The 15,962-nt window shown below is 46.9% G+C and overlaps 1 protein-coding gene across 1 annotated transcript in view; it reads left to right on the top strand.

Annotated features, from left to right (window-relative positions):
- INPP4A (inositol polyphosphate-4-phosphatase type I A) overlaps nt 1-15,962 on the top strand; it is a 110,588-nt gene that overhangs the window by 56,255 nt on the left and 38,371 nt on the right. The window contains exons 5-11 of the mRNA XM_081832304.1: nt 6,292-6,410; nt 8,638-8,754; nt 9,040-9,119; nt 10,681-10,792; nt 11,835-11,925; nt 12,456-12,603; nt 15,165-15,295. Of these exons, the coding sequence (XP_081688430.1) occupies nt 6,292-6,410; nt 8,638-8,754; nt 9,040-9,119; nt 10,681-10,792; nt 11,835-11,925; nt 12,456-12,603; nt 15,165-15,295 (798 nt within the window). The remainder of the gene's footprint in view (nt 1-6,291; nt 6,411-8,637; nt 8,755-9,039; nt 9,120-10,680; nt 10,793-11,834; nt 11,926-12,455; nt 12,604-15,164; nt 15,296-15,962) is intronic.

The raw sequence follows: 15,962 nt of genomic DNA, 5'->3' as shown, positions 1-15,962 counted from the left end.
GTCCTGCAGGGACTGGTGGTTATTCTCGTAAGAAACTTGGGAGGCAGAGAGGCTTTGGGCTGAGGTCCATCAGCACAGAGGAGAGCATGGTAAAGGGCCAGAAGTCTACTGAATAACAAACTCCCTACTTGGCCCTCCCCAGCCTTCTTCCTCTTATCCTAATTTGGCCAGGCTTATTCTTCCAGGCAGGAGGCTCTCACTCTGGAGAAAGTCAACCACTCACTGCCACTCCCCGCAAAGAGGCAGATGCCGGCTTTCTGGACCCCAGCGGAAAGTAGGCCAGCCAGCTACCCAGGCACTGTAGTGGAGACCATCCAGCCCACCCTCACACTCAGCCTTCTGATACCTCATTCTTAAAAATGAATGGGCATTCTTCTGTGCATATAAAGATTGGTACATGCATGCTGATTGCAGCTTGATTCATAATAGCCAACACTGGAAACAACCCACATATCCATCAGCAGAATTCACTATGGTACATGCATACAATGGAGTACCACCCAGCAAGGAAAAGGAATGAGGTACTGATACATATGTGGATGAATCTCAGAAGCATTGTGCAGAGTGGAAGAAGTCATATTCAGATGTGTATTTATGATTCTGTTTATGTGGAACTCAGGAAGACTAATCCACAATGACAGAAGACCCATCAGCTGGTTGTCCAGGAGTGCTGATGAGGACTGACTGGAAAGAGCACAGGGGACCCTTTGGGCGATGGAAATGTTCTATATCTTGACTGTGGTGGTTATATGGATGTAAACGCTTGTCAAAACTCATTGAGCTCTACACTTAAAATGGGCACATTTTATATATAAATACCTCAAATTTGATTTAAAACAAAATGTAAGAATGGTTAAAGATTAAAGGCCTTTGTGAAAGGCCCACACATGAAAGAAGAAGCAGGAAAAAACAGAACTTGGAAGAAACGCAGACATTGAAGTAGAAGAAAACATCAAAAAATTATAATTTATATCCTCAAGAGAAGATGGCATACTTGTAACATAAGAACAGGATGCTGTTAAAAAAAAAAAAAATTGAAGAACAAGGGCAATCTTAGACATTTAAGATACGACTTTAAAAAAATACATTAAAAAGTCAAAAAACGTTGGAAGATATTTAAAGAATTATTCCCCAAAGTAAAAATTTTAAAGCAAAATAGAAAATGGAAGAGAAATTGAAATGGAAAATTAGCAAATTCAGAGGCCCAACATTTACAGGAGGAAACAGAAAAGGGTGGAAGGGAGAGAATTACCAAGAAATAAGATAAGAAATCTGTCAGAACTGAAAAGTGTGTTTCCAAAAATGCCTACCAGGGCCCAGCATAATGATTGAAAAGCCCCAGAACAAGGCATGTCCTGAAGAAATTTCAGAGCACTGGGAATAAAATGAAGATCCTAAAACTTCGAGAAAGGGGGAAAGAAACAAAAGAGGTCCTATCCAAGGATCGGGGTCAAACTAGTGCGGAGGGGATTCTCAGCGACCCTGGGAACTTGAGGACGGGGAGGAGCCCTTTAATGTACCTGGGAAAATATTTATAATCTGGGATTCTCTTCTCAGCCAGACACTCAGTCAGATGTGAGGGGAGAAAGAAACTTATTTCAGCTTTGCAGACTCTCAAACTTACTTCTCCCACATCCTTTCTCTGGAAGCGAGTGGAGGATATGTTCCACCGAAAAGAGGGAGCAAATTGAGAAAAAGGAAGACGTGGGACCCAGGACAGGGCCCAACACAGGAGAGAAGTGAAGGAAACCCCACTTGGCTCGTAATAATATTCACTGAGCTTTACTAATGCAGAACATGGATTTAACAACAACAACAACAACAAAATTCCCACTAAACTGATTGAGTGTAGAGACAGGATTAGAGTTGATGTCACATCGGTAAAAATCTTCACCCCGTGACAGAAGTCAGGATAGTTCTGATTCTGGCAAATCAAGGACAGTATGATAGCCATTTGAATGAGGCACATGGGAAGAAACAGCTTGAAGTTTTATTTTAAGTGATTTTTACCACAATGAAAAAAAAAAAAAAAGGAGGAACAGGAGCCCAGGATTGAATAGTCGCCCAGGATTAAATAGTCAAATATTTTATCTTAAGTTTAAAATTAAAAAGTGCTCATTTTAAAACTTGTAATAGAGAAAATGTCAGAGGAAAGGAATACCCTATCAGAGAGAGATAATCACAGTTGGCATTTTGGTGTAGATCCTTCCAGAAATATTTTTTTACACCCACCCAGTGCTCTACAGAATTTTTAATAATTTTTTGCCTGTGGAGGTGATGGGATTATCTACAAAAATGTCATGCTAGTATTCTTTTTTTAAAAGACTTTATTTATTTGAGAGAGCAAGAACGAGAGAGAACACAAGTAGGGTGAAGAGCAGAGGGAGAAGCAGACTCCACGTTGAGCAGGGAGCCCGATGCGGGACTCGATCCCAGGACCCTGGGGTCATGACCTGAGCCGAAGGCAGACGCTTAACCGTCTGAGCCACCCAGGCACCCCATGTCATGCTAGTATTCTTAACATGTTTTTTTTCATGTGACAGAATGTCATGGGCATCTTTTCGTTGTAATAAACACGGGATCTGCCCCATCACTTTGGATGCCTATGTAGACTCTACTGTGTGGCTGCGCCATATTTATTGTAACCCATTTCCTGTTGTCAGACATTTTAGGTTCTTTCCAATTTGCCATTAATAACACCACCACGGTGAACATACTTGTACATAGATCATTAACACGTTTTGCTGATTATTTCCTTGGGATAAACACTTGGATACAGAATTGCCGAGTCAATGGATATGTACTTAAAATACATTTTACTGCTTTGCCTCGTCGACAGCACTTACCCAGCTGGGATTACAGATGATTTGGTTGGAGAGACAAGGCCTACGTGCCAGAGACTCATGGCTTCTCTGGAAGTTTGCCAAAGCGATGTAAGCGACAGACAGGACATGTGACTGTGGGCTGCTGAGGGGAAGCGTCTTGGAAGCCGTGGCCCTTGGGCTAGGAATAAACACTGAGTGAAACTTAGCCTGAGCTGGCTGGGGGTTGGGGCTGGAGAGCGGTTACCTATGGGAGGGTGTGTTCTGAAGGTGGCACTTAGCCCATTAGCCCTTAACCTGACACCCATCTTCCCGGCTTTGGCCACCTGTTATACCTCATTCTGTCTGCTGTCACTTGTGCTTGAGAGACCCAAATGTTCCAGCTTCACGTGGGTGTTAAGAACCCACACGTGATGAAGGGGCGAGCTGAGAAAAACCAGGCCCTCAGTCACTTAAACACATAGCTTAAAGGAGGGGGAGCAAGTGAAATGGTCAAATCCCTGACTCCTGCTGAGGCAGACCTAGCAGAAGAAATAGAAGAGAACCTTAAAAATAAAGCGTTAAAGCTTCTAGAAGAAAACAGAGGGTCACTCCCAACCTCAGGGTAGGCAAAGATTTCTTGGACAGAGTGCAAAAAGTCCTAACTCTGTGCTTTGGTTTGCTATCCCTGCCGTAACAGATTACCACAGATTGAACACCTTGAAACAACACAAACTTATTATCTTATAGTTTGCTTATGTCAAAAATCCAGTGGGTTCAGTGATGTCTCTGCTTGGAGTCTTACAACACCAAAATCAAAGTGTCAGCAGGGCTGCACTCTTTTCCGGGGGCGCCAGGGGAGAATTTGTTTCTTTGCTCTTCATATTGTTGGCAGAATTCAGGGTTTTTTGGTGTGTGTATGTGTGGTTTTAGGACTGAGGTCCCCATTTCTTTGCTAGCAGCCAGGTGAAGCTGGTTCTCATTTATTAAAGCTGCTCACATTCCTTGGTTTGTGACCCTCTTCCTCCGTCTTCAAAGCCAGCAATGGCAGGTGGAATGCCTTTCATGGTTTGAATCTCTCCTGCCTTTTTTTCCCATAGTCACATCTTTCTGACTCACCCTTCCACCTTCCTCTGCTACTTTTAAGAGCTTGTGTGGTTAAGCTCACACCAATAATGCAGAATAATCTCCCCTTGTCAAGGTTCCATGACCTTACTCACAGCCATAGTGCCTGTAATGTAATATATTCACAGGTTCCAGGGATTAGGATGTGGATACTTTTTTGGAGGGAGGGACAGTTTTCCTGTCTATCACTTCCTAAGACTAAAAGTCTAACAAACAAACAAAGCTGAAGATCTGTAAGAAAATAAATTGATAAACCACAGACTGGGAAAAAATATTCACAACACATATACCTGAGAAAGAACAGGTCCAGAATAAAATACTCATAAATCAACAATAAAAAAGTCAACAATTCAGTTTAAAAATGAGCAAAAAAACTCAAGCAGACTCTTGACAAAAGAAGTTATAAAAAGGAACAACAAGCACGTAGTGAAAAAATGCTTTGCATCATTAATCATCATGGAAGTGCAAATTCAAACACATCCATCAGAAAACTATAAAACAAAGACTAACCCTACCAAATGTTGGCGGGGATGCAGAACAACAGGAACTCAGATCCATTGCTGATGGGATTATAAAATGGTGCAACTACCTTAGAAAACTGTTAGCATCTTGCAAAGTTAAACATATCCTCCGCTATAACCTAGAAATGTCACTCTTAGGTACTTACGCAAAAGAAATGAAAACCCACGTCCACAAAAAGCCATAAACAGGAATGTTTTTAGCACCTTTATTTACAATCGTTCACCACCAGAAACAACCCAACGTCCATTAACAGAATGGATAAATAAATTTTTATACATTCATACAATGGAATCTAACTCATCAATTAAAAAAAGAATGATTATCAGTACATACAACAACGTAGATTCAGGAACAGCCAAAAGTGATGGAAATCAGAAATTTGTTGCAGAGGCTGGGGAATTGACTGGGAAGTATGAGGGGGATATTTCTAGTCTCATGTTTTAAAGGAGTTCTCCATCTTATTTTGGTGATGGTTGCAGAGGTGCATATGATTGTCAAAACTAATTGAATTGAAAACCTAAGCTCGTTGTATTTTATTATATCCAGTAAATAGTGAAAATTCATAAAGGCACATGAGAAGATAATACAAATGGAGAGAGAACTAAAATTATTTTTCAGAAGCAAAAATCAATTTCTGTATTTTAAATCACCAGTGAGCATTTAAAAAATTGGGAATGATGAGGGCAGGCATGGCAGAGTAAGGACCTCCAAAGATCCTCTCCTCTGTAAAGGCACTGAGAACACTGGCAGAAATGGTCATAGTCAGTTGTTTGAGATTTCTGGAAACTGACCAGAGACTTGCAGCAGTCTGGGGAGCATTATTGCTCCTCCAAAAAAGGCAGTTGTTTCTACCAGTGTTGAACTTCGATTTACCATGTATTTCATCAGTTCTGAGATGTGTGGGTTTTTTTCTGTTTTACTATCTATTTAATCAAAAAGTGTCTTACAATCAATAGCATATCATAGTCTAACGGCAGTGGGTCCTTTGGCTTTCATGGTGCATTTCACAACAGTGTGTTCGATTCAGTGAAATGGGATCGTTTTTCTTGTGGGTCACTCCTGTGTTAGAATGATCTGAGTCTTATCTATTTCAGAATGCTTATTAGTACAATAAACTTTGCAACCGAAACAGTTCTACAAGGTACTGTTACTTCCAAAAAGTAACATTTTTAGTAATCTTGCATTTGGTAAGAGTCTTATAAGGAGAATAAATGAGCAATGACGTCTTTAAAAAAAACAAAAGCCTTTGTTAATGCTGCCACAGATTTTTAAATTTGCTTCCAACACACATCCACACAGAGACCTGCAGGGCACCACGGCTCAGGGCTAGTCACCACAGCCGTAGGATGCAGGCATGTGTAGCTGTGTCTTGATTCTGTGGCTGGATAGCTCAACGGGTTAGAAGCTCAGTTAGTTATTAAGGTCCAACATTATGGGTCAGACCCCATGTGAGGTTGTTGGCTTTGTGTTCTAGTCCGTGGACACAGAGCAGCTCAGTCTTCCACTGGCACTTAGGGCCTTGCTGTCCTGGGGGCGGGGGATGGGGGGAGGGGGGAGGGACGGGGGGAGGGGACCCACAGGAAAAATGATCCCCCGAATTGAACACACTATCTGTTGTGAAATGCACTATGAAAGCAAAAGGACCAGCTGCCATTAGACTATTGAGAAGAGCTTGTTTCCATTGTAAAAGATCACCTCCACATGACGACTGACAGTGTGATTGTCCCATCCCCTTAGTGGCACTGACTTTTTTTTTTTTGCTTTCTCTGGGGGTGCTTGGAACCGAGAACTAACCAGAGGCTGATTTTAAAGGACTTGTTTCTTTCCCATCTTGATTCCATAGCTTGCAGTGAGTTGCATACTCCATCACTAGATCGAAAACCAAATAGTTTTGTAGCAGTGAGCGTCACCACCCCTCCTCAGGCATTCTGGACAAAACACGCGCAGACGGAGATCATCGAGGTGGGTGCTGCTGGCTCCGACCCTGAGCTGTGCGAGGGGCTCGCGCTGTGTTTGTAGCCTCCATGGGAGGGCTGCGGGTGACCGGAGCGCTGGTAGCTGCCACTCCACGAGTCCTCGGTACATTGATGTTTCTCTCCACATTCATCTGCGTGGTGTTTGTATTTGCCATATCCTTTACAGTTACTGATGAGCTATTGGCTGGTTGTCTTTGAACAGTGATCCTACAAGGTTGTTGCCTCTTAAGAGGTAAAGGGCCCATTCTTCCTTGTCATTGTCATTTGGTGGCTGTTTTCGGAGAGTTGTGTTCGTTAATCACAGTTTCGAGAGTGTTAACTACTAACCAGCCTTCTTACTGGACATACCCCTATTTTTATTGGCTTTCTTATTACATCCTTTTGCATTGTGTGTTTTATATTTACGTTTTACGTTAAATTAAGTGATGTGCATTCACCTTGGGAATTTTACAAACTCCTTTTAGATAATTGAGCACTGTATGTAAGTTATGAAACTGAGTATAGGATCTGTGCGAGATTGTGCAGGATTTTGGCTGTGATGTGAGCGTCTCTGTGAATTAACCCCTCCCTAGCAGTCTCAAACAAACTTAAACTGCATTTCCTCCTCTTCCCCCTTTTACATTTTGGAATGTAGGCCACCCTTTTTCATTCTCTTGGGAACTTACTTCCAAGTTCAGATCAACAGTTTTGTTTTCTAAGCATCTGCTGAGCACTGCCTGCACCGTGGAGCACAGTGCTGGGCGCCGTGGATGATACGAACACCTCGGAGGCCCGGTCCCATCCTGTGGGTGGGGAGGCAGCGAGCGTGGTCTGTCTCCACACAGCTGTGTCGGGAGGGGTGGAGTAGAGAGAGGAGGGCAGCCCATGGCGGGTGGGGGCCCTTCTAGCTCTGAGGATTGGAGAGGCTACCTCGGGTGGTGCTTAGTGAAGTTCTGACTTAAGAGATCTGGTTGGGGCCCAGGACTCTGCAGTTGTCACAAGCTCCCAGGTGATGCCCATGCAGCCAGTCTGGGGACCATGCGTTGAAGAGCACGCCAGAGTTCTGTGGTAGTCACGCGAAGGCATGCAACAGGAAAGCGTCATGTGGGTTTGGAGAATAACCTTATCCTGCTATGTGTGTGCAAAAGGCCCAAGTGGAGGAGCAAGGGAGAGAAGCCTTGAGCATCAGGCCAGGAGTTTGTAGTGGGCCAGTGCAAGCATTTTGGGGGGGAGTCGCCTGACTAGATGTGTTTCAGGGAGGTCCTAAGTTGACAGTCACTTGCGGGGAGTGTGTAGGACCTGACTGGCAGTGGATAAAAGGGTGCATGTGACAGGCCCTGGAGGTGGGTTTGTGGGAGCAGTTCATTGTCACTAGGTGGTTGAGAATGATGGAGAAAGAGGCACCAAGGCAGACATTTGTAGCCTCCTTGGGAAGAGAGCCAGAGATGGCCTTAACTAAGGGCAGATGGAGGGTGAGGTTGGGTGGGCTGCGGTCCCAGCAGGCTGCCCAGGAGGGGCCGTCCAGCAGACCTTGAGAGCCTGGATCTGGAGCTACAGAGGGAGCATAGCTGGAGGCATGGAACCCACAGCACGCACAAACAGGAACTCAACCATTTGGCTGAGATAGTTAACCACTGCCTGGGAAAGAGAATATGTTATGGGGCTCTGGGGGCAGGGCTAAGCTGCTAGGAAATGGCCACCTATGAGCTAGAAACTCACAGCTCATCTTTTGAAAAGGATAGCCTTAAAAAGGTCAGTTCTTAATTATTCCAACCATGGGCTTCTGGAAATAAGGAACGACTTAAGCCATTCATTTCTTCTCTCATCTGCCTTTGTACATCTTAAAGGAACAACCCAAAGTAGGAGATCCAAATACATCACTCATCTGAAGTGGTGATACCAAGAATACAACGTGGACATCCAGCTCGTTTCACTCTTAGAAGATCCCTTCCAGTGAGCGAGCAGCTCTTAGAGTGAGCCCGCGGGCGCGGCTGTGTGGTGGGCCTGCCTGTGGTGGCTGCGTCTTTCGGGGCAGGTCACACTACTCTGTCCTTTCTCTAAGCAGGATTTGGGCTTGTTTTGTAGGCATCCATTTAGGCTACCATCCGTGTTTGTGTTGATCCAAGTCAGTAAGAAGGCTGGTGTCTCATTTTGAAGGTGTTGGTGTGTTTCCAAAGCAATTACTTGGAAAAAGCCAACTCTGTATTCTGATTTTATTCTCCTTTCTCTTCTAGGGAACCAACAATCCTATATTTCTAAGCAGTATTGCCTTCTTTCAAGACTCTCTTATCAATCAGATGACCCAAATCAAACTCTCCGTGTATGATGTCAAAGATCGATCTCAGGGAACAGTTAAGTAACACATTGTGGTTCATGGGATTTTGTTCCCTTTTTTTAAGTTCTGTAATCATCTGAGTGAGAGGTGAACAAAGATTAACTTCACTACTTTGCTCACAAAGTCACTGATGTCCAAATGTATTCGTCTTTAGGAATTTCTTCCTGAGCATCCCTATTGGGCTCCTGAGAACGGGTCAGATGTGTTGTGGGAACCAGCCCGCTGGACTCCTCTGGGGCCTGGTATTTGGACCAGAGGCAAAGCAAGCGTACTAATGGCTTCTCTCCCCGCTCTTCCTCAGATGTATTTACTGGGTTCTGGAACATTCATTGTCAAAGATCTGCTCCAGGACAGGCATCATAGGTTGCATTTAACACTAAGGTTGGTATTTAATTTTACTCCCTTGAGAGGATCTAGAATTATGAGGTCCAGGGACAGATGGGGGGAGGCCCCATTTCCTGCACTCAGAGAGGGCCCAGCCCCCTCCCAAAGGCTGGTGTCAGTGAGGAGGTGGTTGCTTACTTGAGTGAGATTAAAACTCAGCCCATCAGAGCCCATCATAGGAAATATGAGCCCTCTTGTATGCAGACCTAAAGGAAAACCTAGATACATATCTGATAATACTCAATATTTTTGTCTATCATCTCTTCCCTCCCCAATAGAATATGATCTCCTAGGCAGTAGGGTTTTTGTCTGCTTTGCTTCATTGCTGTATCTTAAGCACCTAGAACAGAGCCTGGTGCTCAATAAATATTTATGGAGGGAAGGAAGGAAGGGGAACCCCACTGTATCCCTGAAAGGAAGATGAAAGAGGTCAAGATATCAGCCCTTCCCAAATTCATTTCGGGGACAGTTCTCACCGAAACCCCAACACATGGTGTTCTTTTTTTCAAAATAATGTAGAAGTTGGGAAGATAGTCCAAAATAGCAAAAGAAATTTGACAAGGGTTAATCACCTGCTGGACAGTGCACCATTCTAAAGCTACGGTGAAAGCAGTCGCAGGCATTGGGCAGAGCGAGAGCCTTGCTCGGCCCTGAGTGTGCATAGGGAGCCTGCCTCAGCAGGAAGGACTGGTCTTACAGAAAATGCAAGGGGTCGTGTGGGGCAAAGGGCTGCTAGAGAAAAATATTCAGGTACATCATGCGCCAGAACTAATTCTAGTTGGACCAGAGCTAAATATAAGAAATGGACATCTTCCTTTTGAAGAGGGGCTACATAGGACTCTTGAGCAGAGAACATGGGGAAACCCTTCTTCAGGCATTAGAACAGTGAGAAAAAGCCACAAAAGAAATTGTCAGTATATATGACCACATAAAAGTTTAGAACCTGGCTAAGTCAGACACCGTAAATAAAAGGCCTGAGGTGTTAGGGTATCCCTGGGGCCTCCCTGGATGAAGTGGATGGGCCCGGGCTGCTGGCAGCCAACCTGAGGGGTCTCAGAGGTGAATCTGAGCAGGGCTAGAGTGGCATTAACTATATCATACCATCTTTGGGATGCTTTGGGAAACCCTCCACTTACTTGGGGTCCAGGCCTAGGTCTTGGGTGTAATTAAAGCTTAAAGGTGGGTGGGAAGGAACAGAAGGGGGTTCAGTGCCAGAAGAAGGTGCTCTCCAGTCCTGCTTCCGGGATGCGTCCTCATCACTCTCTGGGGCAGAGGTTAGCCCAGGGGCTGATGGGCGCCTCCCAAGCAAGCATTGGCTCTTCCCCTCCAACCGTACCCCAAGCATATCTACACTTCTCTGTGGTGCTGTGTCCCCTCCCAGCCGTAGTCCTCCTCTCTGCTCTCACGGTTTCCTTGTCTGCCTCCCCCGGAGCCTGTGCATGTAGTGAATGCTGGCTGACTGACCGCCCGATGACCCAGGGTGGCTGAGCTTTGCATTTAAGCAGAAAACGAAGCGCAGGTACAGTGCCTCTTATTCAAAGCACTTTGCTCGTGGCAGATCTGCGGAGAGTGACCGCGTGGGTAACATCACCGTGATCGGCTGGCAGATGGAGGAGAAGTCAGACCAGCGGCCCCCTGTGACCCGGTCTCTGGACACCGTCAATGGGAGGGTGAGCATGCCGCCTTGCTCCTCTTGGAAGGAGTCCGAGGATCTGTCCAGATGGATTTGGCCTCTGTGCTCTGCGAAGGGAAAGACAGGGCCCCCTAGGCAGAACGTGCCCATCCCCGCTAGGCACTGCTCGAAGTAGTGAGAAGGGGGTCCCTCAGGGAGCATGACATGCGAGGTTCTGCTGGTTGGGGGCCCGGCTAGAGGAGCTGCAGTCAGGCAGGGAAGGGAGGCCAGGGGGTGGTGTGAATGAGGCCTGGATTACCTTTGCTGTTTTGTTAGAGCTTCCCTACCAGGCACACGTGTGCCCCACAGCCACCTTATGTGCGCCTCCCATCCACACACCCTTTGCAGCCTCTCACATACCTCTCCTCCTCTCCCCCCCTCCACCCCCTCTCTGGCACCCTGTCTTCCATGCACTGTCGCTCGCACAGGCCCCTCATGCTCTCAGACTACAATTCCAATGTACCAAACACTGGTGAGGGGTCATTGCTGTAAAATACGGAGCTAGCTCATTTTACCCAAAACAAGCCTGGGAGGTCAGCTGTGCAAACGTTCCTGAGCATCGTCTGTTTCCTGCCTCTCAATTCTGTACGTCACAACACCACAGAACCAGGTGAAGTGACCTAGTCACTAGAAAATCGTGTTTCGTGGCCTGAGTGCAGTGTACTGGCAGGTGGATTAATTTGTGGCTGGGGCAGTGTATTGCTGTAGAGTGAATGGTGGGTACTAATTTTAAGAGTTCTTTGATGATGGGGCGCCTGGGTGGCTCAGTCGTTAAGCGTCTGCCTTCAGCTCAGGTCATGATCTCAGGGTCCTGGGATCGAGCCCCACATTGGGCTCCCTGCTCGGCGGGAAGCCTGCTTCTCCCTCTCCCACTCCCCCTGCTTGTGTTCCCTTTCTCGCTGTGCCTCTCTCTGTCAAATAAATAAATAAAATCTTTAAAAAGAGTTCTTTGATGATGCACATGGGCCCCGTTTCTGCGGAGTGTTCTGGAGTTGTCTGGGTCTCACTGTTTCTCTCTGCTTTCCTGTCCACCTCATTAGATGGTTCTCCCTGTTGATGAGAGCTTGACAGAGGCGCTGGGAATCCGATCCAAGTATGCTTCGTTGCGAAAAGACACTTTACTGAAATCGGGTAAACAGCTTCCTCCGTTGGTACTCTTGCCACTCTTGTGAGTGTCCACTCGGGCCTGTGCTCACCCTTTCTTCCCCACCCGCTCGGATTGTCACAGCCAGGCACCCCCTCGATTGTCACCTCCCTGCCACGTTTCTAAGTGCCGTGCTTTTCTCCAGCATGTGGAGTTAGTAATATTCCAAGCAAGGGGTGTGTGTGTTGGGGGGGTCCCTCCTTCGTTCCACTCTTTCTCGTGTTACCTTGGGTTTGGTGACTGACACCCTCCCCGCCCCCGCCCCCGCCCCTGCACTCCAGAGTCAGTTCCACGTCCTGGGACAAGAAGATTGCATGTGGCGGGGGTGGGGTGGGGGGGCGGGAGCGGGAGGAGCAGCCAGGCTCGGTCACTTTGGTGGGCTTTGGTTTAAATGTTCTCATTCTCTCAAGAGGAACAGTAAGAAGCACCACTGAGGGCTCGGGGGAGGGAGGCCCACACGGCGGGTGTGTCGCCGGCTCACACACAGCCTTTGTCCCCTCCGCACCCCCCACCTCAGTGTTCGGCGGCGCCATCTGCCGCATGTACCGGTTCCCCACCACGGACGGCAACCACCTGCGGATCCTGGAGCAGATGGCGGAGAGCCTGCTCTCCTTGCACGTGCCCCGGCAGTTTGTGAAGCTCCTGCTGGAGGAAGACGCAGCCAGGTGAGGCAGGCCGGCTGCCCCTTCCTTTCCGGAAAGTTCTTAGATGCAGTAGGTAGAGCACTGGCAGCCGGGAGGCTGGCTTCTGACCCAGCCGCCGCCACTTGCTTGCTTGGTGGCCCTGGCTTGCTGAAGCCTGCGTTTGCTCACCTGTTTCCTGAGTTCCTGTGCGAGGCCATCACCAGACAAGGTGCAGGGAGCACCAGACAAGGTGTGCCCAGCACGCAGTGCCTGCTCTCTTCCCTCCCCGCCTCCTTTCCCCTCTCAGTCGGCCTGTAGAAAGTTAGGAGTGGCTGGTCGTTCTTGAGTCCCAGCCACCCGGGTCAGCGGTTTCCTAGGGGAGGGCCACATTGATAGAGGCTACAGAGAGCTACGAGTGACCCATCTGGGCCCTCTGGTCCTCCGTATCTCTCAGCCCGGGGCATGTTCCATTGATCCCGTAGCAGGGAGAGCCCGAGAGGGGGTTCAGCGCCGCAGATCGCTGAGCATGTTGCTCATCTTCCTCACATGTCCTTTCTCCTCGACGTCATAAGATGGTGTTAATTATGAACACAATATGGGAACGTGAAAGGACACAGTGCAGTCAGGATCTCACTGTTTGAATACAGCTATTTTTAAAAATTTTTTATCTTGAAAAAACTCAACCTAAGAATGACAAGAATAATGCAATGAGCTGCTTTATCTCTGTATGTGTACTATTTTATGGTTATTTTAGTTAAAAATTTTTTCCTTTCAGCTTTTCCGTATTTGTGCAGATTTTCCTAACTCCCATCTCCATTTGCACAGATCTTCAGTGTTCGTGTTATAATGTTAACTGTGGTGTAAATTCCCATTATTTGGTGTACTAGATTATAACTTTGAAGAGTTGACTCATTTCACAAGAACTTTGGTTTTGATGGTTTTGTTGTTGTTGTGTTTCCCACCAGTTTCACGCATGTGGTTGGTGTTGTGTGTGGTGTGGGGAGGCTTCTCGATGAGCGAGACAGACCGTGGAAGGCAGGCCCTCTGGAGAGGTGGGGGCCACTCCCCGAGCCCCAGCTGTGTGAGCTGGGAGCAGAAATTAGAAGGGGTGGTGAGAAGGGGGGTGGTCAGGGGAAGGCCTCTGTGAGATGGTAACGTTAAACTGACACCCGAAGCACGAGAAGGAGCAGAAAGACAGGCGGAGACATGGGAGAGGGTCCAGCAGCAACCCCAGCAGATGGGGCTCATGTGCTCATGAGCGGACCCGCGGCCGCAGGGCCAGCCGGCCAGCAGTGAGCGAGGACATCGGCTCACCACAGCCTCGTCTGCGTGCATACTCTTTTACTTTGATTTTGCTATTTTCATAATAAAATGGTACAACTTTCTTTTTTAACTTCAGACAATCTAGTAGATTCCATAAAATTAGCTTTTTTTCCCCCACAGAGGAAAACATGCATAGTATAAAAAAAAACAAATAGTGTCGAAAGGCTTTTAACAATGACCTAAGTCTCGGGGCCCTCTACTCTCTGATCTGCTTCCTAGAAACAACCACTTTTAGCCATTTGAGCATACCAGTGTATTTCTAAATAAATGTATAGCGTGCTCTCTTAACCGGTTTTGGGGATTAGCTACTGATTCCCTGTGATGACGATTTTAGGTCTTTTGTACTTTCCCGTTCCCCAGCTTCCTAATATGGTTATCCCCCGCCCTTTTTTTAAGTCCATCTTGTGTTTTCATTATTCTGATTATGTAGCTATTATTTACTGCTGAGCTAAGATAGTTATGTTTCAGTTCTTATATAGCTTTTATTTTTCTGGAGGTGACAGATCCTCTTTTTTCTTCTCCCTTTCCCTGCCTTCATGCTACTTTTAGATTTAGATAGCTCATTACTCACATGGAGAAAGAAAGCATAGCCAAAGTTGCCAGCCCCCTATGGCCCTTGTCCCTTACTCCGAGGGACAGCCCTGAAACAGAGGGGGCTGGGTGAGCACAGCAGAGCATGCCCCCACCCCACCCCCACTCCCCGGCCGGCCGGCTGGCCGGCCAACTGTGGACCACTGCTTGGCAGCTTTAGGTTCTGCAGCAATGTTCTTAGGGGCCAGGTAGGAAGGCCCAGGCCTCCCCAGAACGTGGGGGCAGCGAGAAGCTGTCTCACAACCGCCCCTGGGCGAAACCGGTGAGTGAGATGGCCTCGAGCAGTCGCTTATGGGCCTCCACTCATCTCATCTCCCAGGAGGGTCCCACGTGGCCTGTGGGGGTCCAGGCAAGGAGCCACTCCCCTAGAGCCCCTCTCCTCCACTTTGTTTTCCCCGGACATTTGACAGGGTTTCTGTGAAAAGCACCTCTGTGCTTTTCCACATGGTGAGTGGTCTGCCCGTCATACAGCCGGTCCTCCTAGAGTGGTGTGTCCCGTGCCCCACTGCTTGCTGTATAGACCTGCAGTGTAGCCGTTGTCCGAGGCCTTCCCTGGCATTGACCACACTTCCATGTCCGTTTTGTTCTCCTGCTTGGTTGGGACACCTGTGCCTCGCCCAGGGAAGAGACCTCCACAGCCTCATGTATGTGTGTGTATGTGTGTGTGTGTATGTGTGTCTTCCTTGCAGAGTGTGTGAGCTGGAGGAGTTGGGGGATCTGTCCCCTTGCTGGGAGAGCCTCCGGCGCCAGATTGTCACTCAGTACCAGACCATCATCCTCACGTACCAGGAGAACCTGACTGACCTCCATCAGTACAAAGGTGGGTACTGGGTCTCCATTTTCCCAGCTAGAAAACAAGAACCTGGCTCAAATACTCTCCCTGACAGACACGCTAATGGATTTTTAAAAATAGATTCTCATGTAGGTGTGAATTCTTTTGAATATGGCTTTCTCAGATCTTAATTAAGAAGACGAGTATGTGAATTGCATTAAAAATTCCTTCTATGGTGTCATCTGCCAAAGCAACTCATGTAGGATGAAATTTAGGAGAGACAAAATCACAGGCTGTTGGTTCATGTTATTTTTTTGTCTTGGTCTAAAGTGCCCAAGGGAAATGCCCCAAAAGATGTAAATCGTTTGCTTTGAGACAAAGTGGTTTCCTAGATTTCCCAGTTTAAATATTCAACAGTCCTTGTATCAAACATCTGAATTGTCTGAGTGGAGCTCTCCATTTTTAAGGCTCAAAAAAGAAAGTGAAGTATAGACACCTCACATTTCTTCTTGAAAGATCCTGTTTGATTTTCAAAATACTCTAAGGGTAGATTTAGAAGACTTTTCTTAACTAATTCCCTTTTTATTCCAAAATAGAATGAATTTTTTGGTTTTTCCTTATACTCTCTCTTCAGATTCTTCCCTCCCCCCCCCCCAACTACATAATAGAATTTCAGGGTTAAAAGAAAACCGTAAGTCCTAATATTAAGGTTTTG

Source organism: Leptonychotes weddellii, chromosome 10 (genome assembly GCF_054177405.1).
Source record: "Leptonychotes weddellii isolate Sample4059 chromosome 10, ASM5417740v2, whole genome shotgun sequence".
NCBI lineage: Eukaryota > Metazoa > Chordata > Mammalia > Carnivora > Phocidae > Leptonychotes > Leptonychotes weddellii.
This window is presented reverse-complemented; position numbering and strand designations above follow the sequence as displayed.